The 25,780-nt window shown below is 39.3% G+C and overlaps 1 protein-coding gene across 9 annotated transcripts in view; it reads left to right on the top strand.

The window, feature by feature from the left end:
• NEK1 (NIMA related kinase 1) overlaps window positions 1–25,780 on the top strand; it is a 160,198-nt gene that overhangs the window by 124,159 nt on the left and 10,259 nt on the right. For 7 of the 9 annotated variants that reach the window (XM_055427998.2, XM_055428000.2, XM_055428003.2 and 4 more), the window contains 5 exons: window positions 4,801–4,977; window positions 8,677–8,797; window positions 18,127–18,215; window positions 19,439–19,686; window positions 24,928–25,070. In XM_055427998.2, coding sequence (XP_055283973.2) covers window positions 4,801–4,977; window positions 8,677–8,797; window positions 18,127–18,215; window positions 19,439–19,686; window positions 24,928–25,070 — 778 coding nt within the window. The remainder of the gene's footprint in view (window positions 1–4,800; window positions 4,978–8,676; window positions 8,798–18,126; window positions 18,216–19,438; window positions 19,687–24,927; window positions 25,071–25,780) is intronic. The other 2 variants (XM_088837812.1, XM_055428002.2) reach the window with 1 other exon arrangement.

The raw sequence follows: 25,780 nt of genomic DNA, 5'->3' as shown, positions 1-25,780 counted from the left end.
TCCCAAAGAAAGGCAATGCTAAAGAATGCTCAAACTATCACACAATTGCACTCATCTCACAGGCTAGTAAAGTCATGCTCAAAATTCTCCAAGCCAGGCTTCAGCAATATGTGAAGTGTGAACTCCCAGATGTTCAAGCAGGTTTTAGGAAAGGCAGAGGCAGCAGAGATCAAATTGCCAACATCCGCTGGATCATGGAGAAAGCAAGAGAGTTCCAGAAAAACATCTATTTCTGCTTCATTGGTTATGCCAAAGCCTTTGACTGTGTGGATCATGATAAACTGTGGAAAATTCTGAAAGAGATGGGAATCCCAGACCACCTGACCTGCCTCTTGAGAAACCTGTATGCAGGTCAGGAAGCAACAGTTAGAACTGGACATGGAACAGCAGACTGGTTCCAAATAAGAAAAGGAGTACGTCAAGGTTGTATATTGTCACCCTGCTTATTTAACTTCTATGCAGAGTACATCATGAGGAACGCTGGGCTGGAAGAAGCATAAGCTGGAATCAAGATTGCCGGGAGAAATATCAATAACCTCAGATATGCAGATGACACCACCCTTATGGCAGAAAGTGAAGAGGAACTCAAAAGCCTCCTGATGAAAGTGAAAGAGGAGAGTGAAAAGGTTGGCTTGAAGCTCAACATTCAGAAAACAAAGATCACGGCATCTGGCCCCATCACTTCATGGGAAATAGATGGATAATCAGTGGAAACAGTGTCAGACTTTATTTTTTTGGGCTCCAAAATCACTGCAGATGCTGGTTGCAGGCATGAAATTAAAAGACATTTACTCCTTGGAAGGAAGGTTATGACCAACCTAGATAGTATATTAAAAAGCAGAGACATTACTTTGCCAACCAAGGTCCGTCTAGTCAAGGCTATGGTTTTTCCCATGGTCATGTATGACTGTGAGAGTTGGACTATGAAGAAGGCTGATCCCCGAAGAATTCATGCTTTTGAACTGTGGTGTTGGAGAAGACTCTTGAGAGTCCCTTGGACTGCAAGGAGATCCAACCAGTCCATTCTAGAGGAGATCAATCCTGGGTGTTCGTTGGAGGGACTGATGCTAAAGCTGAAACTGCAACATTTTGGCCACCTCATGAGACAAGTTGATTCACTGGAAAAGACTCTAATGCTGGGAAGGGTTGGGGGCAGGAGGAGAAGGGGACAACAGAGAATGAGATCGCTGGATGTCATCACCGACTCTATGGACATGAGTTTGGGTGAACTCCATGAGTTGGTGATGGACAGGGAGGCCTGGCGTGCTGTGATTCATGGGGTCGCAGAGAATTGGACATGACTGAGCGACTGAACTGAACTGAACTGAAGATCATGGCATCTGGTCCCATCACTTCATGGGAAATAGATGGGGAAACAGTGAAAACAGTGTGAGACTTTATTTTGGGGGGCTCCAAAATCACTGCAGATGGTGATTGAAGCCATGAAATTAAAAGACGCTTACTCCTTGGAAGGAATGTTATGACCAACCTAGATAGCATATTATAAAGCAGAGACATATTACTTTGCCAACCAAGGTCCGTCTATTCTAGGCTATGGTTTTTCCAGTGTTCATGTATGGATGTGAAAGTTGGACTTGATGAAAGCTGAGCGCCGAAGAATTGATGCTTGTGACCTGTGGTGCTGGAGAGGACTCTTGAAATTCCCTTGGACTGCAAGGAGATCCAACCAGTCCATTCTAAAGGAGATCAGTCCTAGGTGTTCATTGGAAGGACTTATGCTAAAGCTGAAACTCCAATACTTTGACCACCTCATGCGACGAGTTGACTCACAGGAAGAGACTCTGATGCTGGGAAGGATTGGGGACGGGAGGAGATGGGGACGACAGAGAATGAGATGGCTGGATGGCATCACCAACTCGATGGACATGAGTTTGCGTGAACTCCAGGAGTTGGTGATGGACAGGGAGGCCTGGCGTGCTGTGATCCATGGGGTCGCAAAGTGTCAGACATGACTGAGCCACTGAACTGAACTGAAATGAGACCAGTCTTGTTTTCCTCATAGTGCTTGTTCCTGGTTTTAGTCGATCCTTCTTTATAGCAGAAGAGTCAGACTGAACAGATCACAGGTGTGACCTCTGCCACTATAAGACTGTTCATGAGGCTTGGTGAAGGGCAAATATTCCAAAGCATGAGCAGCACTGTGGTTTTGTTCTCGTTGACTAGGAAGAAGTAAGGTAAAACAGCTCACAGATACCTGTTCACAACTTTGTTCCCTAAGGGGGTTAACTGAAGTAGGCAGTTCCACAGATGGACTGTGGCCAGCAAAAAGGGACCACTTGACTTTAGTGATGATGAATTTAAGCTGAGACAGTGAGCAGGGCTTTCTGCTTTTCTCCACCTATTTCAGTCGTGTGTGTTCAGACATGGCAGACAGAAGACGGATTTGTTTGCTGGAAATACAGTGGGTTGAGGACCTTTGGAGGAGAATGTTTTTAATGATGGACTCTTGGATAAATTTTAATTGGGAAGGTGGGGAGAGTATCCATGGTAGGATCAGTGGGTTGTGGGTCCTGGTCGGGTTTGGGTGGGGCAGCAGAGGGTGATGAGTGGGAACACAGGATGTAAGGGGTTAGTTGGTAGGACAGTTAACACTGAACATTCTGAGGAGCTGTGTTTATGGACAGGATCTCTAAGATGTAAGCATGGAGTGACTGAGGTAGGGGGAAGAAAGCATCATGGGGATGAAATGACCAGCCCAGATCCAGGAGACTTGTTCAAGGTGTAGACATAAATCTAGTAGGTTAGCTGAGACAGAACTCGGGAGGGGGCTCCCAGCAGTGAACTGGAGAGCAGCATCTCCAGGGTGTGGATGTGGCTGACTTGGGTGTCTTCCAGTCATTGCAGTGAGCTGTTCCGGGCAAATCCTTGCTCTCCAGAAAGCGGTTAAAAGGATGGAAAGTTTCTGAGCACTTGCCACAAAAACACACAAAAACATGAGTTCATAATTTTAAAGATGTCATCCTGATTATATAAACACACATATGTATGTATGTTTGTGTATATATACACATATATGTGTGTGTATGTAATTCTGACATTTCTGTATATATGTAAAAGTTTCACCTAAAGGAAGAGGCAAATAAACCATATGTTAACCACCTTAGAAATTTATTTTTATTTTAAAATTTTTTTACCACTTGGTATTTGTAGCTTTATTATCAAGTAAATATATTATTTTGTAACTATTGTCAAGCTTCAGTGTGTTTCAAATAACTAAATACTTCAACTGAGACATTAAAAATGCAAACTAACTTACCAAAGTAATTGTATTCTGAGTATTATATATAGTATTACAAATTTTATATTACATAAAGGGTTTTTATACAAAAAGTTAAGGTTTGTTTATGGTCATTGAAAATCTGAAATACATTTGAATAAAGCATTCCTATGCATACATGTGTAATCACTCAACAAAACCATATATGTGTGGTTTTGAAAAATTACATTCATACAAAGTTGAAATATGTTTTTATTAATTTGACAGTATTATTACAAAACTACACACATGAATGATATGACTTCATTATGTATATTTACAAATTTTATTTTAAGAAATAAATTTTATTTTAAGAAATTTTTATAGTTCATAATCATTAAAATGTCTATCCACAGGCATAATGTAGACCCAGTCCCAGTGCATAGAAGAGTTCTGATGGCCAGTCATATCATCTGTGTATGACACCATAGTTTTAGAAAAATATCCTATTCAATTGTACAGTTTGATACATCTTCATAGCTCTGCCTGTCATCAGTAATTACAGATGAGGTACAGAGCTTAGAGAAGAATGTACAGAGAACTAGGTACTCAAGAAAGAGTATCACTGGTTTCTCAAGTGGAGAACACCATAAACACCCAGATACAGGAAATTAGTCATTAAATGTCAGTCCTTCCAAAAGGTTCGGACACTGTTGTGTCATACATAGCTTTGATGCTGAAATGTCTTAAGTTCAAAATACTTTTAAATTGAATGAGAGCTGTATTTTTAAGTAAAGTCAAACATTTTTCTAACCGATCTCAAAAGCCTGAAAAAAGTATCTTTATAACAAAAATGCCTTCGAATTTAAATTTAATTTGACTATCATGTGCCTTAATCATTTATTAATTTCTAGTACATAACAGAAGCCATGAAATTAAAAGACACTCCTTGGAAGGAAAGTTATGACCAACCTAGATAGCGTATTGAAAAACAGAGACATTACTTTGCCAACAAAGGTCTGTCTAGTCAAGGCTATAGTTTTTCCAGTGGTCATGTATGGATGTGAAAGTTGGACTATGAGGAAAGCTGAGTGCTCAAGAATTGATGCTTTTGAACTGTGATGCTGGAGAATACTCTTGAGAGTCCCTTGGACTGCAAGGAGATCCAACCAGTCCATTCTAAAGGAGATCAGGCCTGGGTGTTCATTGGAAGGACTGATGCTAAAGCTGAAACTCCAATACTTTGGCCACCTCATGCAACGAGTTGACTCACTGGAAAAGACTCTGATGCTGGGAGGGATTGGGGGCAGGAGGAGATGGGGACGACAGAGAATGAGATGGCTGGATGGCATCACTGACTCGATGGACATGAGTTTGGGTGAACTCCAGGAGTTGGTGATGGACAGGGAGGCCTGGCATGCTGTGATTCACGGGGTCGCAAATAGTCGGACACGACTGAGCGATTGAACTGAACTGAACTAGCAATTACTGCTGTGAGAATGAGCTTTGTTCTAAATGCTATTGCAGATACAAGTCTAGTCAGTGTGAGAACACAGCATGATTTTTCATTTTTGTTGTTTCAGAGATTTCTCCTGAAAGGGAGAATTGCAAATCCTTAATTATTGAAGAAGAGAAAGTAAAATGTATTTCACTTGAAATGAGCCCATCAGCTACTCTTGATTCTTCTGTTGAGACAAACAGTCCAAACATTAGTGAAGCATCTGCACAGACAGCATTGAAACCAGAAGGAGATTTGGAGGGTATGTTTTCATGGGGCAAAAGGGGATTTATTTGGTTTAATAATACTTCATTGTCTTCCTTATAAACAAACCTTCAAAATATTTGTTTATGTTTGGGTAATTCATCTCAAATTAGGTTCACTATTTTTCTAGTACCGGGTCTTTTTTTTATCACCACATTGCAAATCACCCCAAAACTTAGGGTTAGAACAACATCCATTTTAGTCTGTCTCCCAGTTTTAGAACAACAGCCAATATTACTCTGTCTCCTCATTTTGTGTGTTGGGAATTGAGTCAAGCCCTGGCTCACCCCCTTACTTTTCTCGTCCATGTGCTGTCATCTCTGTGATGACCTGGTCTCATGGGTCCAAGAGGGCTTAACTGATGTCCTGACTGGTACAACTAGAAGACGGTGAGGCCGGCCCCTTCCTCTTCATACAGCCTCCAGGCCTTTCTCTGTACTCTGTTCAGCAGTATGGTCTGACGTCTTCCATGGCTCACAGGTACACAGGCAGAACCTGCTTCTACACGTAGAAGCTAGTCTCCAAACTGGCACAGGGTTGATTCTGCTGTACTTCGTTGGTCAAAATAGTTACAAACAAGCCTGGATTGAGAGGGAAGGGGAACAGACACCTCTCAAGGGTTAAAGGGTTAAATATTTTGTTTTGTTGTTGTTCAGTCATTTAGTCATATCCAACTCTCTGCAACTCCATGGACTGCTGCACACCGGGCTTCACTGTCCTTCACCATCTCCCAGAGTTTGCTCAAACTTCTGTCAGTTGAGTCAATAATACTATCTCATCTTCTGTTGTCCCCTTCTCCTCCTGCCTTCAGTCTTTCCCAGCATCTCAGTCTTTTCCAATGAGTCGGCTCTTCATACCAGCTGGCGAAATTATTGGATCTTCAGCATCAGTCCTTCCAGTGAATATTCCAGGTTGATTTCCTTTAGGATTGACTGGTTTGATCTCCTTTCAGTCCAACAGACTGTCAAGAATCTTTGTATTTGTAGCCATCTTTAATGTCAAAGTCTGCCCTTTTACCAAACTTATTTACATCCCCTCACATGCAGAATACACTGACTCTTCATAGCCACATCTTATTATGACATTGGCTCAGATGTTGTCATCAAGGTTAGGCCTGTGTTTAAATGAGGTTCTTTTGGTGCAGTTCTTTGAATACATTTACTTTCAATCTGAATACCTAGAGAGTTCTTTTCACTTGCTTTTTCACTCATAAATCTAACACAGTGATGAAGAAGACGTGAGACTCCTTGTCAAAAACAGGGAAGGTACAAGACTGTGGGTACATGGAAACGGGATCCTGCCAGGAGTAGCTTGGCCAGCTTGCTTCCCTTCCACCAGACAATGGTGCCCTCAAAAGCTCTTCTGTTGGGCTGTATCTTTCCTTTCAATCACGCTGGGGAGTGCTTCTGCAAGTATTAATGATTTTGTGAATTTTGTATGAATGTTATTGACATTTAGTGAAAAACCACTGTGGTTTTTGGTTTGGGTTTGTTTTGTGAGACCGTGCCCTTTCTGCATGCAGTTGCTGTGAGGAAGGCAATTAAGATGCTCAGCAATCTTCTTATCCAACATCAAGAGTCAGAAAGACAGACCTTTAGATCCTTCTGTGCCCCAACAGAAGGTCTTACGGCCTTCTGTGTTTGACTTCTGTCTTTGCCCTGAGACCATGCCCTGAGACCTCAGGCAAGTATGCCTGAGGTTAGTGTCCATCTGGAGGCATCTTTTCCCTTGAGAAACTTCCTCTTCTGAGTTCTCTTCATGAGCTAAACTGATCTTTCTTCAACTCAGCTTTTTCTCCTTGTGGTTTATAAGTGGCTGCCTTAGGAATCTCACTGGCACTGTAAATGGTCTACTCAGATAGCTCCTTAGCTCGGTCACTGAATCTCTTAGGTGCGTTTTCTTTCATCCTTTTTCATGTCACAGGGCCACACTTTCTGCCGACCATGTCACAAGAATGCCCTTTCCTCCAGCCTCCAGTAATCACTCTTCACGGGCCAGGCTCTCACCACAGCCTCCTTGAAACCTTTCCGTGTCAGATGCTGGCCTGTCCCCAAACCAGTGCACATATCTAACCTTTGCGGTGTCAGCACTCTATCTTCAGATAGAAAATTCTGTTTCAGTTATCTCTCGCTGCAAAGCAGTTTGCTTCCCAGACTTAGTGACTTAAAAGAACTGTCTTGATTTATCTCACACTCTGGGACATTCCTTCTCCTCCTCATGGCATCAGCTGGCATCACTCAGTGGTGTTGAGCCATCAGCTGCGCTTACTTGGGTGGGAGATGCTGTCACTCCACACCTGGCATCTCGGCTTAGCTGGGCCTGTGCTGCTGGGTCCCACTCCTGTGCTTTAAGTCTCAGGGCCTTGCCATCTTGTCTCTCCAGGGTCCTTAAACTGCTTTATTGGTGGTTTAAGCTTCCAGATTCCAATGTGGAAACTGCCAATTCTCTTAAAAGGCTGGATGTGGGCCAGGCCTACAGGACTCCAGCTGTACTCCGCTGATCCCGGCAGTCACACTGCTGATCCACACTCGAGGACTTGGGACATCAGAGCCCCATCTGGATGAGAGGAAGGCTGGACAGCTGCCACATGTATTACCTTGTAGTCTTGTGAAATAGTCTTGTTCACTAGAATTTTAGTTAATGGGTATCTTATGTCTTTTCTTAAAAAAAATGAACCTGTTAGGTGTATATTTAATAATAGTGACTGTATAGCCTATTAGAGCTGGGACACTTTTTCTGCAAGAGCCACATAGTAAATATTGTTTCCTTTGTGGGCAGTACAGTCACAAATCTAGTGGAATGACTCATACTGATGTGGCTTAAGGTGCCAGAGAACAGTTACTCTTTAAAAAATTTTGAGCAGGATACCCCTCCTCTAATTGCTTACTTGTAAGGGTGACCAAAAAAACATTTGAATAAAAGATAAAAATTTTAAGGATTTGTACAATACCAATCATCTCTCTAAACAGGACAACTAATTAGAAACTTTTAAAATATAGAAGGAAAAAAAGGAGTGGCCATGGTGGCTGAAACAAGAAAGCATCAATAATTTGAATTAGACAGGAAAAAGAGAAATTAATAAATGAAGGGAGAAACTCTCTTCTCATTGCTGTTAACTTTCAGGAAATATCACCCAGGTGAAAAATGAGCCACTTCCAGAGAACAGAGATAGTTTTCTGGTTATTAATTTTTTGAGGGTTTAGGAAAATAGGTTAGCACCCTAGTTATATTCACCTTTTCAGTGTGAAAGTCCAGGTAAGAGGGTTTTTTTTTTTTTTGATGATTGAACTTTCCCATCAGTTACTAATCAATGGTATTATATTCTATTCTCTGCCTATATTTCTGGCCACAAATAGTGTTATTCTTTAAGTTTTTATATCTTCTAGAAAGCAATTTATACATCACTGAAATGTTAATGAAGAAAAACTTTTTGATAATAATGAAAAATACAGAGTACACTATATTTCTTCTGGGTATTTTTATTGAAGTGAAAATGCAAAAGGAGAAGTCTGTTATTTCAGAAACAACTAGAGTGCAAAGACACTAAGATTAAGGATCTATAGATAAACTACTGATTTTTGTTACAATTACTACATTAGCCTGAAACGAGGTATGGTCATCTAGAAGAGATTTATTCTGTTTTCTCTAAGTGGATTTTGCTTTGAGACTTGTTTCTTGTCCTGTTTTTGCCTTGCAGAGCCTGATGACTTGGAGGCAGAAGTGCTGCAGGAGCCAAGTGGAGCAGACAGAGATGGTGGTTTGCCCCAACCCGTTCTCGACATGTGGGTCACTGAGAGAGAAGGAGCAGAGGAGGTTGAGTACGTCACCTCTTCCCTTACATTTCACACCTGCTTCCGTAATGTCATGCCTTTCACGGAATTACTGGAGTAACCCAATGTTACATTAAATCAATTAAACAAAAACAGTTAATTTGTGAATGTGAACCTCACATTCATGAGGTTCAGAAATTCAGCAAGTGTATAAAAATATACAGTAAAAGGTCTGTTTCCCACTTTTGTCCCCACCCAGCAAATTCCCACTCTGTCCTCTTTCCAAACATGGTTAATATATACAGAAGCAAAAGTGAAGATACAGTCTCCCTCACTTTTAAATGGACTTCCCTTGTGGCTCAGATGGTAAAGATCCTCCTGCAGTGCAAGAGACCTGGGTTCTGTCCCTTGGGTTGAGAAGATCCCCTGGAGAAGAGAAAGGCTACCCACTCCAGTATTCTTGCCTGAGAATTCCACAGACAGAGGAGCCTGGAGTGTTACAGTCCATAGAGTCAAAAAGAGTCAGGCACGAATGAGCATCTTTCACCTTCACTTTTAAATATAGTTGTTATTATAAGGCACAGAGTTTTTTTCCACCATTTTATGTCAGTAATTGGGGAATTTTTTCATATTAATACACAGAGGACTTCCTCTTTTTTGCTACTTTATGGCTACGTAGTGTTCCAATATATGGATATACCATTGCTCTAATTAGTCTCCTATAATAGTTGCTATTACAGATAATGCTGTAGTGGATAACCTTTAGTGAGGTTAATTTAAATGTATATGAATATAGTTGCCTCCCCGTCCCGCCCAGTGCAAGCTTTCATCTAAGCTCTGCAGTGTTATTGGTAAGCTTATTCCTGGCTATATCATCTTGTGATTATTTTATAAATGATAACTATTCCTCTGTGAGATCATGGAACTAAAAGGTGGTATATATGAAAGCTTACACCTTCTTTATGTTGGTTTTGTTACCACTCTCTTATTTGTATCCTGCTATTGTTCATGTAGACTTTCAGTTGAATCTTTTGTATGTTTCATATGCACAATCATATGAAAATAATGATGGCTTTCTGTCTTTCCAGTTTTTTCACAATCATTTCTTTCTCTCCTGTTGCATCACTTAGTACATTTTATACAGTTAAATATTGGAAATAGGGTTCTCTCTCTTGTTCTTAACTTCAGTGAAATGTTTCTAATGTTAACCATCATTAGGCATGACTATAATTTCTAGCTCAAGCAGTTCTACTCATTTTACTGGCTAAAAAGTCTGAAATATATTATATCAAATGACTTTTTGGCATCAGTGGAACCATTCATGTAATTGTTTTCCCTTCTCTATCAGCATAATAAATTAATAGGTTACCTAATATTGAACTATCCTGCATACCTTAGTAAACTCTACTTGGTCTTCTGTTTGCTAATTTTAATGTACTTCTGTTTGCTAATACATCATTTGTGATTTTTATTGCCATTAATTTTTTAATTAATTTTTATTGGAGTATAGTTGATTTCCAGTGTTGTATTAGTTTCAGCTGTACAGCAGAGTGAATCAAATATGCATATATCCACTCTTCTTTAGATTGTGTGCCCATATAGGCCATTACAGAGTATTTAGTAGAGTTCCCTGTGCTATACAGCAAGTTCTTGTTTATCTGTTTTGTATATAGTAGTGTGTATATGTCAATCCCAGTCTTCCAATTTATCCCCCTCCCTTACCCCCTGGTAACCATAAGTTTGTTTTCTACAATTGTGTCTTTATTTCTGTTTTATAAATAAGTTCATTTATACTTTTTTTTTTTTAATTCCGTATAGAAGCAATAGCATATATTTGTCTTTCTCAGTATGACTTGCTTCACTCAGTATGACAATTTCAGGATTTTTGTATTAGTACTCGGGAGAGTCCTCTTATAGTTCCCTTTTGTCTGGGGAAATCACTGTCATATTTTGGTGTTCTTGTTACCTTCATTTCAGTTCAGTTCAGTTCAGTCACTCAGTCGTGTCCGATTCTCTGCGACCCCATGAATCACAGCTCTGAAAATAATAAATGGAAATTGGAAGTTCATTCCTTTGCTCTGCTCATAACAAGGGTTGTCAGATGTTTTCTGTAAAGGGCCAAATAGTGAACTTTTTTGGCCCTGTTGACCATATGCTCTGTGATTTGGCTATTCGGTACTGCCTTTGATCTGCAAAAGCAACCATAGGTAACACATAAACGAAGAGTGTGGCTGCTCCGGTGCAACTTTGTGAAAACAGGAGGTGGGCTGGACCTGGATACAGAGAAGCATGTGAAAGAATGTTTATTTCAGGAGAGTCACAGGAAATCATTTGAAATAGTCTGATCAGTAATAAGGAAGTGGCTAAAAACACTGTTCTAAGTATCCTGCTGAGCTATTTCAGGTCCTAAAAGATGATGCTGTTAAAGTGCTGTACTCAATATGCCAGCAAATTTGGAAAACTCAGCAATGGCCACAAGACTGGAAAAGGTCAGTTTTCATTACAATCTCAAAGAAAGGCAATGCCAAGGAATATTCAAACTACTGTACAGTTGCACTCATTTCACAAGCTAGCAAGGTAATGCTCAAATCCTTCAAGCTAGGCTTCAACAGTACATGAACCAAGAACTTATAAATGTACAAATTGGATTTAGAAAGGGCAGAGGAATCAGAGATCAAATTGCTAACATCTGTTGGATCATAGAAAAAGCAAGGGAATTTAAAAAAAAATCTACTTCTGCTTCATTGACAATGCTAAAGCCTTTGACAGTTTATCACAGCAAATGGTGGAAAATTCTTAAAGAGATGGGAATACCAAATCACCTTACCTGTCTCTTGAGAAGACTGTATGCAGAACAAGAAGCAACAGTTAGAGCCAGACATGGAACACTGAACTGGTTCAAAAGTACATCAAAGCTGTATATTGTCCCTCTGCTTATTTAACTTATACACAGAGTCCGTCCATCCATTCCGTCGCTCAGTTGTGTCCGACTCTTTGCGACCCCATGGACTGTAGCCTACCAGGCTTCTCAGTCCATGGGATTCACGCCAAATGCCGGGTTGGTTGAATCACAAGCCGGAATCAAGATTGCTGGGAGAAACAGCAAACTCTTAGGTATGCATATGATGTCACTCTGATGGCAGAAAGTGAAGAGGAACTGAAGAGCCTCTTGATGAAAGTGAAAGAGGAGAGGGAAGAAGCTGGCTTAAAATTCAGCATTCAAAAAGCTAAGATCCATCAGGGCAAAGACGGGGAAAAAAGGGAAATGGTGACAGATTTTATTTTCTTGGGCTTCAGAATCACTGTAGATGGTGACTGCAGCCATGAAATTAAAAGAACTTGCGCCATGGAAGAAAATCTATGACAAACCTAGATAGCATATTAAAAAGCAGAGGCATCACTTTGCTGACAAAGGTCCATGTAGACAAAGCTGTGGTTTCTCCAGTAGTCGTGCTGATGTTAGAGTTGGACCATAAGGAAGGATGAGTGCTGAAGAATTGATGCTTTTGAACTGTGGTGCTGGAGAAAACTCTTGAGAGTTCCTTGGACAGCAAGGAGATCAAATCAGTCAGTCCTAAAGGAACTCAACCCTGAATATTCATTGGAAGGACTGATGCTGAAACTCCAATACTTTGGCCACCTGATGCAAAGAACTGACTCATTGGAAAAGACCCTGATGCTGAGAAAAATTGAGGGCAGGAGGAGAAAGGGATGACAGAGGATGAGATGTTTGGATGGCATCACCAACTCAATGGATATGAGTTTGAGCAAACTCTGGGAGATGCTGAAGGACAGGCAAGCCTGGTGTGCTGCAGTGCATGGGGTCACAAAGAGTTGAACACGACTTAGCAAAGTCACAACAACATAGTATACTGTGTAATGGGTAGTATGCAGCACTGAAATTAAATGGAACTCCTTGTATAAATACGGAACTATGTCCAGATTATTTGATGATTTGATGATATTGAATTAACAGCATTTCCATATGTTAGAACAATACTGTGATAATCCTATACACTGTTCTTGAATGCATATATAGATGTATATAAATTTACGGGAAGGTTTCAGTTCAGTTCAGTCGCTCAGTCGTGACCGACTCTTTGCGACCCCATGAATCACAGCATGCCAGGCCTCACTGTCCATCACCAACTCCCGGAGTTCACTCAAACTCATGTCCACAGAGTCGGTGATGCCATCCAGCCATCTCATTCTCTGTCGTCCCCTTCTCCTCCCGCCCCCAATCCTTCCCAGCATCAGAGTCTTTTCCAGTGAGTTAACTCTTCCCATGAGGTGGCCAAAGTATTGGAGTTTCAGCTTTAGCATCAGTCCTTCCAATGAACACCCAGGCCTGATCTCCTTTAGAATGGACTGGTTGGATCTCCTTGCAGTCCAAGGGACTCTCAACAGTCTTCTCCAGTACCACAGTTCAAAAGCATCAATTCTTCGGCAATCAGCTTTCTTCACAGTCCAACTCTCACATCGATACATGACCACGGGAAAAACCATAGCCTTGACTAGATGGACCTTTGTTGGCAAAGTAATGTCTCTGCTTTTTAATATTCTATCTAGGTTGGTCGTAACTTTCCTTCCAAGGAGTAAGCGTCTTTTAATTTCATGGCTGCAATAGGCATCTGTAGTGATTTTGGAGCCCAAAAATATAAAGTCTGACACTGTTTCCCCATCTGTTTCCCATGAAGTAATGGGAGCAGATGCCATGATCTTTGTTTTCTGAATGTTGAGCTTCAAGCCAACCTTTTCACTCTCTTCTTTCACTTTCATCAAGAGGCTTTTGAGTTCCTCTTCACTTTCTGCCATAAGGGTGGTGTCATCTGCATATCTGAGGTTATTGATATTTCTCCCGGCAATCTTGATTCCAGCTTGTACTTCTTCCAGCCCAGCGTTCCTCATGATGTACGCTGCATATAAGTTAAATAAGCAGGGTGACAATATACAACCTTGACGTACTCCTTTTCCTATTTGGAACCAGTCTGTTGTTCCATGTCCAGTTCTCACTGTTACTTCCTGACCTGCATACAGGTTTCTCAAGAGGCAGGTCAAATGGTCTGGTATTCCCATCTCTTTCAGAATTTTCCACAGTTTATTGTGATCCACACAGTCAAAGGCTTAGGGGAAAGTATAGTAAGCTGTATATGAAACTGGTAATAGTAAAAGCAACTGGGATTTTGAGTGTTTGGGGAAATCCTAAAAGGAAAAAAATTTTTTCATTGAGATAAATATATAAATATATTTATTTTATAAATTTTATCATTTTTATAATTTTGAAGTGTACAATTTTATACTCTGTGGTTCCAGTACATTTTCCTCAACCCCAGTGGAACCCTTGTACCTATAAGCACCCACTCTTCATATTCACCTGCCCAGCTCCTGCCACCACTGATCTGTCTTCATGGATTTGCCTGTTCTGGACATTTCCTGTAGAATCACAGTATGTGGCTTTTTGTATCTGCCTTCTTTCACTTAGCATACTGCTTTCAGGGCTTGTCTGCGTTGTGGGATGTATCAGTTCTTCATTCCTTTTCATGAATAATATTCCTTATATGACTATACCCTATATTTTTATGCATTGTGCGGTTGATAGCATTCAGCAGATGATGGTGATCATTTCCAGGGTAGTTTCTGCCTTTTGCCTGTTTTGAATAGTGCTTTTGTAAACGTTGTGTACAAGTCTTTGCACATCTGTATTCAGTTCTTTTGAGTGTATATCCAGAGTGGAATTGCTGTAGCAAATGCTATGTTATGTTTCCCTTTTTGAGGAAGCAAGCATTACATTTTGAATGAAAAAATATGTTACTTATATGATTAAAAATAAATAACTTTTTAAAATAAAAATAAGAGTTACTCAAAATTTAAAACTGAAAAAATAAAAATTATTTAAATTTGAAGTGAACTAAATGAGTTCAAATTTATGGGGCTTCCCAGGTGGTGCTAGTAGTAGAGAACGTGCCTGCCAATGCAAGAGACATAAAAGATTTGGATTTGATCCCTGGATTGGGAATATCTCCTGGAGGAGGAAATAGCAACCCATTCCAGTATTCTTGCCTAGAGAATCCCGTGAATAGAGGAATCTTGCAGGCTACAGACCATGGGGTTCCAAAGAGTTGGACACAACTGAAGTGACTCAGCAGAAGAAAAAGTACTAGCAAAATTAAAATTGCCTTATAATCAAAAAAAGAAGAGCCATCCCCAAGAAAAAGAAATGCAAAAGGCAAAACGGTTGTCTGAGGAGGCCTTACAAATAGCTGAGAAAAGAAGAGAAGCAAAAGGAAAAGGAGAAAAGGACAGATATACCTATCTAATTGCAGAGTCCGTCTAGTCAAGGCTATGGTTTTTCCCGTGGTCATGTATGGATGTGAGAGTTGGACTGTGAAGAAGGCTGATCGCCGAAGAATTGATGCTTTTGAACTGTGGTGTTGGAGAAGACTCTTGAGAGTCCCTTGGACTGCAAGGAGATCCAACCAGTCCATTCTAAAGGAGATCAGTCCTGGGTGTTCATTGGAAGGACTGATGCTAAAGCTGAAACTCCAATACTTTGGCCACCTCATGCAACGAGTTGACTCACTGGAAAAGACTCTGATGCTGGGAAAGGTTGGGGGCGGGAGGAGAAGGGGACGACAGAGAATGAGATGGCTGGATGGCATCACCGACTCTGTGGACATGAGTTTGAGTGAACTCCGGAAGTTGGTGATGGACAGGGAGGCCTGGCTTGCTGTGATTCATGGGGTCACAAAGAGTCGGACACGACTGAGCGACTGAACTGAACTGAACTGAAAGAAAAGCAAGGAGAGAGAAGAAAGCCTTTCTCAGTGATCAATGCAAAAAAATAGAGGAAAACAATAGAATGGAAAAGGCTAGAGATTTCTTAAAGAAAATTAGAGATACCAAGGGAACATTTAATGCAAAGATGGACACAGTAAAGTGGTATTGACCTAACAGAAGCACAAGATATTAAGAAGAGGTGGTGAGAATACACAGAAGAACTATACAAAAAATATCTTAATGATCCAGATAACCACATGGTATGATCACTCACCTAGAGCCAGACATCCTGGAATGTGAAGTCAAGTGGGCTTTAGGAAACATCACTATGAACAAAGCTAGTTAAGGTGGCGGAATACCAGCTTAAATACCAAATTTAAGTTTAAGTTTGGAACTTAAAAGATGGTGGTGTTAAAGTGCTGTACTCAATATGCCAGCACATCTGGAAAGCTCAGCAGTGGCCACAGGACTGGAGAAGGTCAGTTTTCATTCCAATCCCAACGAAAGGCAATGCCAAAGAATGTTCAGACTACCACAGAAGTGCACTCATTTTACACGCTAGCAAAGTAAAGCTGAAAATTCTCCAAGCAAGGCTTCAACAGTATGTGAAACGAGAACTTCAACTGGATTTAGAAAAGGCAGAGGAACCAGAGATCAAATTGTCAACATCTGTTGGATCACAGAAAAACCAAGAGAATTCCAGAAAAGCATCTACTTCTGCTGTACTGACTATGCCAAAGCCTTTGACTCTGTGGATCACAACAAACTATGAAAAATTCTTAAAGAGATGGAAATACCAGACCACCTCACCTGCCTTCTGAGAAATCTGTATGTAGGTAAAGAAGCAACAGTTAGAACCAGACATGGAACAATGGACTGGTTCAGAATTGGGAAAGGAGTACATCAAGGCTGTATATTGTCACTCTGCTTATTTAACTTATATGTGGAGTACATCATGCAAAATGCCAGGCTGGATGAAGCACATGCTGGAATCAGGTTTGCCAGGAGAAATATCAATAACCTCAGATATGCAGATGAAACTACCCTTATGGCAGAAAGTGAAGAGGAACTAAAGAGCCTCTTGATGAAAGTGAAAGAGAAGAGTGAAAAGGCTGGCTTAAAACTCAACATTCAGAAAACTAATATCTTGGCATCTGGTCCCACCACTTCGTGGCAAATAGATGGGGAAATAATGGAAACAGTGAGGGACTTGGCTCCAAAATCACTGCAGATAGTGACTGCAGCCATGAAATTAAAAGATATTTGCTCCTTGGAAGAAAAGGTTTGACCAACCTAGACAGCATATTAAAAAGCAGAGACATTGCTTTGTCAACAGAGTTCTGCTTAGTCAAAACTATGGTTTTTCCAGTAGTCATGTATGAATGTGAGAGTTGGACCATAAAGAAAGCTGAGTGCTGAAGAATTGATGCTTTTGAACTGTGGTGTTGGAAAAGACTCTTGAGAGTCCCTTGGACTGTAAGGAGATCAAACCAGTCAATTCTAAAATAAATCATACCTGAACATTCATTGGAAGGACTGATGCTGAAGCTGAAGTTCCAATACTTTGGCCACCTCATACGAAGAGTTGACTCATTGGAAAAAAAACCCTGATGCTGGGAAAGTTTGAGGGCAGGAGTAGAAGAGGGTGACAGAGGATGAGATGTTTGGATGGCAGCACCAACTCAATGGACATGAGTTTGAGCAAACTCTGGGAGATGCTGAAGGACAGGCAAGCCTGGTGTGCTGCAGTCCATGGGGTTACAAAGAGTCGAACATGACTTAGCAACTGAACTTAACTAAAAAAGCCCAGAAATAAATTACTGGTGCCTTTTATAATATACTCTTCTCGTCTTTATAATTTTGTTAACAAATAGTACATGAATTTAGTTCCCAACATTTATTGAGAGAAAAATTGTGAGTTCTTTACATAAATCAGTTCACTCCCTTTAAGAGTTAAAACATTTTTGTGCAAACTATTCTTTTGCTGCACTGAACAGCATTGTTTCAAATCTAACACCATTTTATATCATTTGGTCTGAAAGTTACTATACTTAATAATATATCTTGATCCTTGATGCATATCTGGTTATATAGATCTGTACTTCGTTTTTTAAATGGTTGCAAAGTATTTCGTAGCATGTTATAATCGTGTTCTGTTTTCTGCTATTACAAGGCATTTTGATTGGTTAAAGTTGTATTTCTTAAACATTACAACATTTTGCTATAATGGGATACATTTTGCTGTAAAGGTATACAGCTTGCTCAGCCATATCCCTCAAAGTTCCTGACACACAGGACTAGGGCAAGACCTGAGAATTTGTATTTGAGACAAGTTCCCATGTGTTACTGGCATCTCTGGGCTTCACTCCGGGAGCCATTGTGATGATGATGTTGAGGCTGGTGTCGTGAATGAGCCTGACTGGTGGAGGTTTGAACAACTAAAGGGTAGGATGTGCCTGTGAGGGCCACTGGAAGTGAGAAGAATATTTGGAAGTGGAATCACAGGACGCTAGTGACCTGTGCTCTACTTGTCTGTGTTTGAGAGTACATTTATTGCAGATAAATTTTGCTTTTGTAACTGGTGTATCTGTTTATGGCAGATTGGAAGATAGGATCACCATTCAGCAAAATGAACTTTGTGAAGATAAAACCCCGAGCAGTGTGGATCACCTTAGTGAGGTTCATGTAGGTGAGTATCACAGCATTGGCCTGATTACTATCTCAAAGGTTGTTAGCACTAACCTGTTCTATTTGGACTGTATGTTAATCGAGAGCATTGCTTACCATTCACCATAATCACTTAAAAAATATTATAGGTGTAGTGCACTGGACTCTGTATTTATTTTTTATTACATTTTTGGGGTATAGTTTAAATCAACTATATAATAATACTGTTTTAGCTTCAGGTGCATAGCCTAGTGATTCATTTTTTTAATTTGCAGGTTAGATTCCATTATAGGTTATTACAAGATACTGGGAACTGTTCCTGTGCTAGACAGTAGGTCCTTGTTAGTTATTTATTTTGTGCAGAATACAAAATAAATAATAATAATAATTGTTAATTATTTATAAAATATATCACTATATTAGTAACTATATAATTATTACAATAGTTATATGATTATTTTAATTAATAATAATTAATCTCATACTCCTAATTTGTCCCTCCCTATCCCTCTCCCTTTTGGTTGACACATGTTTGCTTTCCATGTCTGTGAGTCTGTTTCTATTTTGTATATAGATTCACTGGTATTATATTTTGGATTCCACATATAATGATATCATACAGTATTAATCTTCCTCTGTCTGACTTATTTCACTAAGCATTATATTCTCTGAATCCATCTATGTAGCTGCAAATGGCAGAATTTCATTCTTTTTTATGGTTGCTGTACTCTGCATTTGTAAGCCTGTGTTGTTTGTCAATGTGGGCAATAAAACCTTTTTGATTAGTTATCTTACTGAATGTTCAAAACAAAAAGAATGCTTGCCAAAGCTAAGCCATTATCTGAGGACATTAAATAAGTGATCTTCTTATTTCTAATAGTATTAATTAAAATATAAGAAATACAGTTTTTTAATATCTTACCTATAGGAATGAAGTTGAACTATTAAGTATGAGTGTTTAAACAGTATTTTCTCACGTGTCTTTGGATTTGTGTCTACATTTTCTAACTTCCGATATAATGGAAGTATTTAACAAATTAAATCTCCTTTCTAATAATAAAACATACCCTGGGATTGAAGATTATTTGTAAGGTAGTGAAATCACATATATATTTTGATTTTGTTTTTCTTATAGACATGGAGTTTCTTGCCTATAATTCATGTTAAATACTGAACTTTTTCATTATCACTTAGAAAGCTGAGTATTGTATAGACTGTTCATGTAATCTTTCCTTTATTCCACAGAACCTGGAGTGGATGATTCTCCACCCTCTAAGCGTGATATAGATAAATCTATGCAACCAGGACCGTTTTTCCATAAGGTAGTTTATTCTGAGCATCTGAAAGCAGGTTCTCAGGTTCAGTCAGTTCTCTGTTCACCAGAAGAATCTTTTCCACTTCGATCTCACTCTGATTCTCCACCAAGAAATAAAAAACAGAATTCCTTGCTGATTGGACTTTCAACTGGTCTATTTGATGCAAACAACCCAAAGGCAAGTATGCTTCTCAAATGGAAAACTATCCATTTGATAGCATTTCACATTTATTATTTTTCTTTGATAAACTATAGTACTGACGGTATTTTTCTTTTTATCTATTTATCTTTTTACTTTTTGACCATGCCATGTTACTTTTTGACCATGGGATCTTAGTTCCGTGATCAGGGATAGAATCTGTGCCCCCCTTCAGTGGCATCAGGGAGCCTTAACCTCTGGACCGCCAGGAAATTCCCCAAAGTTCTTTTTTTTCAATGTTAAGTCATTCTGTGCTTGTGTCCTTTTTTCTATTAAAGGAAATCCTTCTTAATCTTTAGAGCCTAACCTCCCTCAGCCTCTCGAAGAAGCTGCCTCTTTTTTCTTCTCTGGCCTGTGTCATGAACTTCTTTCTCTGAGATGGGCCATTCCATCTGCACACACGCTCTGATGGTTCCGGTCGTGAACGGTAAACTTCTGTGAGTTCAGATCCCCCTCAGCTCACACCCCACAGCTCTTTCTTGTGCCTTTGCTTTTTCCTCTCCTCATTTTCCCAGTACATCATAGTATGGCTGTGAGCCACTCCTTCATTGAAGCTGCTGCTGCCAAGATCATCACTTACCAGCAGATCTCCTATGCCCTTTTCTTTCAACAGTTGAAATGCACTCTTCTTTTATAATTATTTAATCTGTTGCTTTCTGGCATATCTTGTGTCACTCTCCAGTTTCCTTTGCTGCTGCTAACAGATTTCCTTAAGAGGGTTTAGATTCTTCTGTCGTTGGATGAATTGTTCGGTCAATGTCAAGAATTAAGTCCACTGTTGGTGTTCATGCTTTCTTTGTCTTTACTGATTTTTTTTTTCTTGGTCTTTAATACTTTCACATTAACTCTTAGTTGCTGAGAATAGAATATCGAAATTTTTAACTATACTTGTATAATTATGTGTTTCTTCTTTCGGTTCTGTCAGCTTTTGCTGTATGTATTTTGAAGCTTTGTTATTGAATAAAAATTTAGTTTTGTTCTGTTTTCTGGCTGAATTGATACATTTATTGTTAGGAAGTGTCTCTGTGGGATAGTTTGGTTCAAGTCTTCTATATCCTTTCTTTTCTTTCTGCTTGTTTATCAATTACTGGGAAAGCACTGTTGACATTTTCAGTCAATTGAATATAAATTAATAATATCTTCTTAATAAATTGACCCCTTTATCATTATGAAATGACTCACTCTATCCCTAGACCTATCCCTTTGTTCTGAAATGTACTTTGTTTCCTGGTTTTAATATATAGTCATTCTAGCTTCCTTATGCTTAGTGTTTACAAAGAATAGATTTTTACATCCTTTATTTTTTAATTTATATTTTTATGTAAGGTTATTTATTTACTTATTGGGTGATCTGGGCTTTGTTGCTACACATAGGCTTTCTGTAGTTGCTGTGAGTGGGGACACTCGTGCTTGTGGTTCATAGACTTCTCATTAGTGGCCTCTCTTGTTGCACAGCATGGGCTCCTGGCAAGCAGGCTTCAGTAATTGTGGCACACAGGCTTAGTTGTTCCGCATCACGTGGAATCCACCCAGACCAGGAATCGAATCTGCGTTCCTTGCATTGGCACGTGAATTCCTAATCACCGGACCGCCATGGAAGTCTCTACATCCTTTCCTTTTAATCACTTACTTCATATAGATTTCTTGTAGTTGTCATGTAGTTGAGTCTTGCTTATTAACCATATGACAGTCATTTAATCAAAGTGGTTGGGTCATTTATATTTAATGTAATTTTTGACATTTTCAATATGATTGAATTAAACTCATCATTTTGCTATTTGTTTTCTATTTGTCTCATTTCTTTTTAGTTCCTTTTTTGCTTTTATTTTCCCTTTTTGATTGAGTTTTTTAGTGTTTTGTCTCTACTGTTTGCTTTTGGTAGACTTCTCAGTTTTCAGTATACATCTTTAGATTATCATGGTCTCTATTCAAATAATATTATGCCACTTCATTTATATCATCAGAACCTTACAACAGTACATTTCCATTTCCACTCTCTTGCCTGTCCTTTGTGGAATTGTATTTTATTAAAATATATTTTAATTAATTTTAATAAAATGTATTTTATTTCTGCATGTATGATAAATAAGCATTCAATTATCATTTAGTGGAAGTAAAAATTATGACAGGAAATCTTTTATATTTACATATTAACCATTCTTCATCACTTATTGTAGAATTTGAAGAGATGTGGGTTCACTACGTGGGTCAGGAGAATCTCCTGGAGGAGGTAATGGCAACCCACTCCAGTATTCTTGCCTGGGTAATCCCGTGAACAGAGGAGTCTGGCGGGCTACAGTCCATGAGGTTTCAGAGTCAGACACGACTGAGCGACTGAGCACATACACATTATTTTTCTATCACTTTAAAAAGTTTGTTACCACCTCTTAGGTAGCGCTTTTGGTAGTGAATTTTTTTCAACTTTGTTTATTTAAAAACATTTTAATTTCACTTTTACTTTGAAGGAGCATTTCCACTAGATCTAGACTTACATTTTCTTCTGGGCTGCATTGTTTCTGACAGGAAACACCATATATAAAGTGGCGACTTTCATAAGACAATTGTAACAGAGTATCAGTAGAATTGAAAGTGTAACACATAAATGATTATTGAAGGTAAATTTGTAATGGGTCAAGATAAAGTAGTTTAAAGATGAGATCTTCTCACAATCTGAGATACATAAGGATAGACACTAGGTTGCCCAATAGAAAACCTGCTTGTGCTTCTCACTAGACCTTCCTTATCTAATGGGATAGTGAATAAGGGCTTGAGAGAGACCAGATTTGTTCCACTGATACTTTCTCGAATGGGGAGTAGAGTAGACAACTGATCTCTATAAAAACTTGAGAATTTCTTGCCTTGGTACAGCAAATACAGAGTCGGGGGAAGTATTAATGTACAGTTCACAAAGAGCACAAGTGCCTTAAATGTCTTCTTTTGATTTGCTAAACTATCAGTTCTTAGATAATGTCCGTAATTTTTGCCTCTGTTAAGTGTTCATGATGTTTTAATGTTTTAATTCCATTTTTAGCCTTGTTTATGGGTTGAAGTGAGCAAATATTTGTAGAAGCTATTTTGAGGGTTTAGTGTTGTAGTTGAATTGTAGGTAGACGTTAAACAAATGTGCTCATCATGAACAATTTTGTAGTATAGTTGGAGAATAATACATAATTTTATATGAAAAATACTACAGATGAAAAACTGAGTTGATAGAATTAAGTATCATTTCACGTGAAGTTCTAATTAGTGCAACTAGCTGCAGCAGCAGCAGTACTTAATTTATTCACTTTTTACATGGTTGTCTTCATTGTCAAGAAAAAATAGAACCAAGGATGAGAAATCTAAAAGAACTGCATTTTTAAAAATGTTTTGAGGTTTTCTAAAACTTTGCTTTCCATAAAGATGAGATCTTCTCACAATCTGAGAGGATTTATAATGGTACCAAATGTTTGCTGGATAAATTATGCTACAAAAAATTGTGGAAAAAATTAGTCTAACTAGAAATGAAGTAAGATTTCAGGCAACATGTTTTGGATTAGTAACTATTTTTAGGAGGATTTCTTTCTGTGAATGTCAGAACTATAGAATATTATTGAAAAAGTATGAAAAAGATCTGGTAGACTCGGAATTACAGAACTGAAAGTGATCTTACATAAAATTCTTCTGTATGAAGATCAATGAAGATGAATATCCTATCTGAAACATTAACAGTCTGTCAGAAAAGACTGTGAATATTAGGATTTTATACACAGGACCCGTAGGAACTGTTGGATTGATGAGAGTGTAAACCTGTTCCGAGAGGTACATACCACTTGAAATTTCTAATTTTGTTATTTTGTGTTGGGCTATGAAGTTTATTTTAATGAAGGAAACTAGAATTGAGGTGATTTTACCAGGGCTAAAATTTATTTCAGCTTAAAAAGTACTGTATCCCTTTGTGTGGTCCCCTTGTATTTAAATATATAATGCATATATGCTGTTTGTTTTTATTGATCAGCGTGTATCTGGGTAAACTGTTACTGGCTGCGTGTTTTTGCAGCCTCTGGGTTTCTAATATACGTGGCTCAAACCATTAGAAGAACAAAGAAGTCAAGTGTAAATTCTGCTGACAGTACCACTGTTAAATACTTTAACCAGACAGTGTATCTGTACCACCTTGTACCACAGAACCATTTTTTTTCCTCTTGTGTGCTGTAATATGTAAATTATTTTCAAATAATAGAAATCTATTCTTTTTTATTCTCAAAAGCAGCTTGTAGCAGTAGATTTAGCCAAGTACATACCTTTTCTTACTCAGTTAACATTGGTGTGTTCTGCACAGTCTCCCATCTGGTATATGGATCTCATCTGGGCTTTAACAGTCATGTTTCAGGTCTTACAGTTGCCTGTAGGGTTGACCCAGCCCTGAGACTGACTTCTCTAGATGTGTGTATCATAGCCCTGTCTGTCCTTCACTCTGATTGTTGAGAGTGCTGGACAGGGGCTATTCCAATTATTCCGGCCATGTGCAGCACAAATTCACATTTTAAGTACCTCCACTGTGCTGTTCTTTCTCATCTCAGTGTGCCCAGTTCCTCTTGACCCCGTTGCTCCCGGTGCTTCTCAGCGTGAGCATCGAGTGCCTGTCTTTCCAGCCATCTTTTCTGGTGGAAAGGGTACCACTCGCAGTCCATTGCTCAGGGAGACAATAGTGGGAACTTCTTTGCTCTAACTGAAGGCCTCTGATTTAATCAGTGGTGACCAGTAAGGTAAAGTAATAGAAAGGGCAACCAGTTTGTGTGGGATGGTGCTTAGCCAGTTTGGACAAAAGCACACAGAGCATGCTGGACAGTGTGCTTTTCAGAAAGTGAAAGGAAGGATCAGCAGACAAGGCATGGCAGAGGGATGGAGAGCCGTGAGTGAGAATCCTGACCCAGCCCCAGCTCCACTCCACATGTGCTCCCCAGATAAAGACCCTCTGTAACTTGTAAAGGCCACTTCTCAGAGAAACCCAAGCAGAAATCACTCACAGGCTTAGTTTCATCTTTGATAAAATACTGAGCTAGAGTTTAAGAGAAGTAGATTCTCAGCTTAGATTGAGAAGCTTTTAGCTCTAAACGGGGTTGATGCATATATATATATACAAAAATTATTAGTAGCTCCAGTTTTCTAATTTTTTCCTCTCGTTTTAATTTTTTCCTTCTCTCACTCCTAATAAGAAATCTGTTGCTTTTTTTTCAGATGTTGCGGACATGTTCACTTCCAGACCTCTCCAAACTGTTCAGAACACTGATGGATGTCCCCACTGTGGGAGATGGACATCAGGACAATCTTGAAATGGAAGATGAGCATGTTAAGGAAGGACCGTCGGACTCTGAGGACATGTGAGCACAATTCCCTTTCGATTCCAACTCTAACAGGATTTCTGAGTGTGCTCATGCTCTGGAGGGTGACTCCCCACGCTGTTCAAGCATGCTCTGTAGCTGGCCTTTCACTACTGCTTTAACTGTTCACAGCGTATGTAAAGTACGGTGAAGGGAACTTTGGTATGTGTGTCTGCCTCTAAATACTGTAACTTAACTTCACTTGAGGAATGTAAGGACATGGTCACCACTGTATTCTCCACCATTGTTATTCTTTTCAGTTTTAATTTTTATTTATTAATTTTAATTAATTATTCATTAATTTTAATTTTATTTACTTTTGCCTTTGCTGGGTCTTTGTTGCTGCACGTGGGCTTTCTCTAGTTGTAACGAGCAGGGACTATTCTTCATTGCGGTGTGAGGACTTCTCATTTTAGTGGCTTCTCTTATTATGGAAATGGCCTCTAGGGGCATGGGTTCATTAGTTGTGACACACGGGTTTAGTTGTTCCACGGCATGTGGGATCTTCCTGGACCAGGGATTGAACCCATGTCACCCGCATTGGCAGCAGATTCTTAGCCACTTGACCACCAGGAAGTTCTCTGTGTTATTGGCCCCTGTCCCCCCATCACAATGCTTGACATGGCTGGTGCTTCACTGAGTGAATGTCAGCAAGGTGATGACTGTAGTGTGAGGCCACATGGTGCAGGGACTGCAGTGGGAAACTGAAA

Source organism: Moschus berezovskii, chromosome 7 (genome assembly GCF_049115385.1).
Source record: "Moschus berezovskii isolate FMDL1 chromosome 7, NW_MosBer_1.0, whole genome shotgun sequence".
In the NCBI taxonomy this organism is placed as follows: Eukaryota; Metazoa; Chordata; class Mammalia; order Artiodactyla; family Moschidae; genus Moschus; species Moschus berezovskii.
The sequence above is the reverse complement of the archived record's forward strand: the minus strand, read 5'-3'. Positions and strand labels throughout refer to the sequence as shown.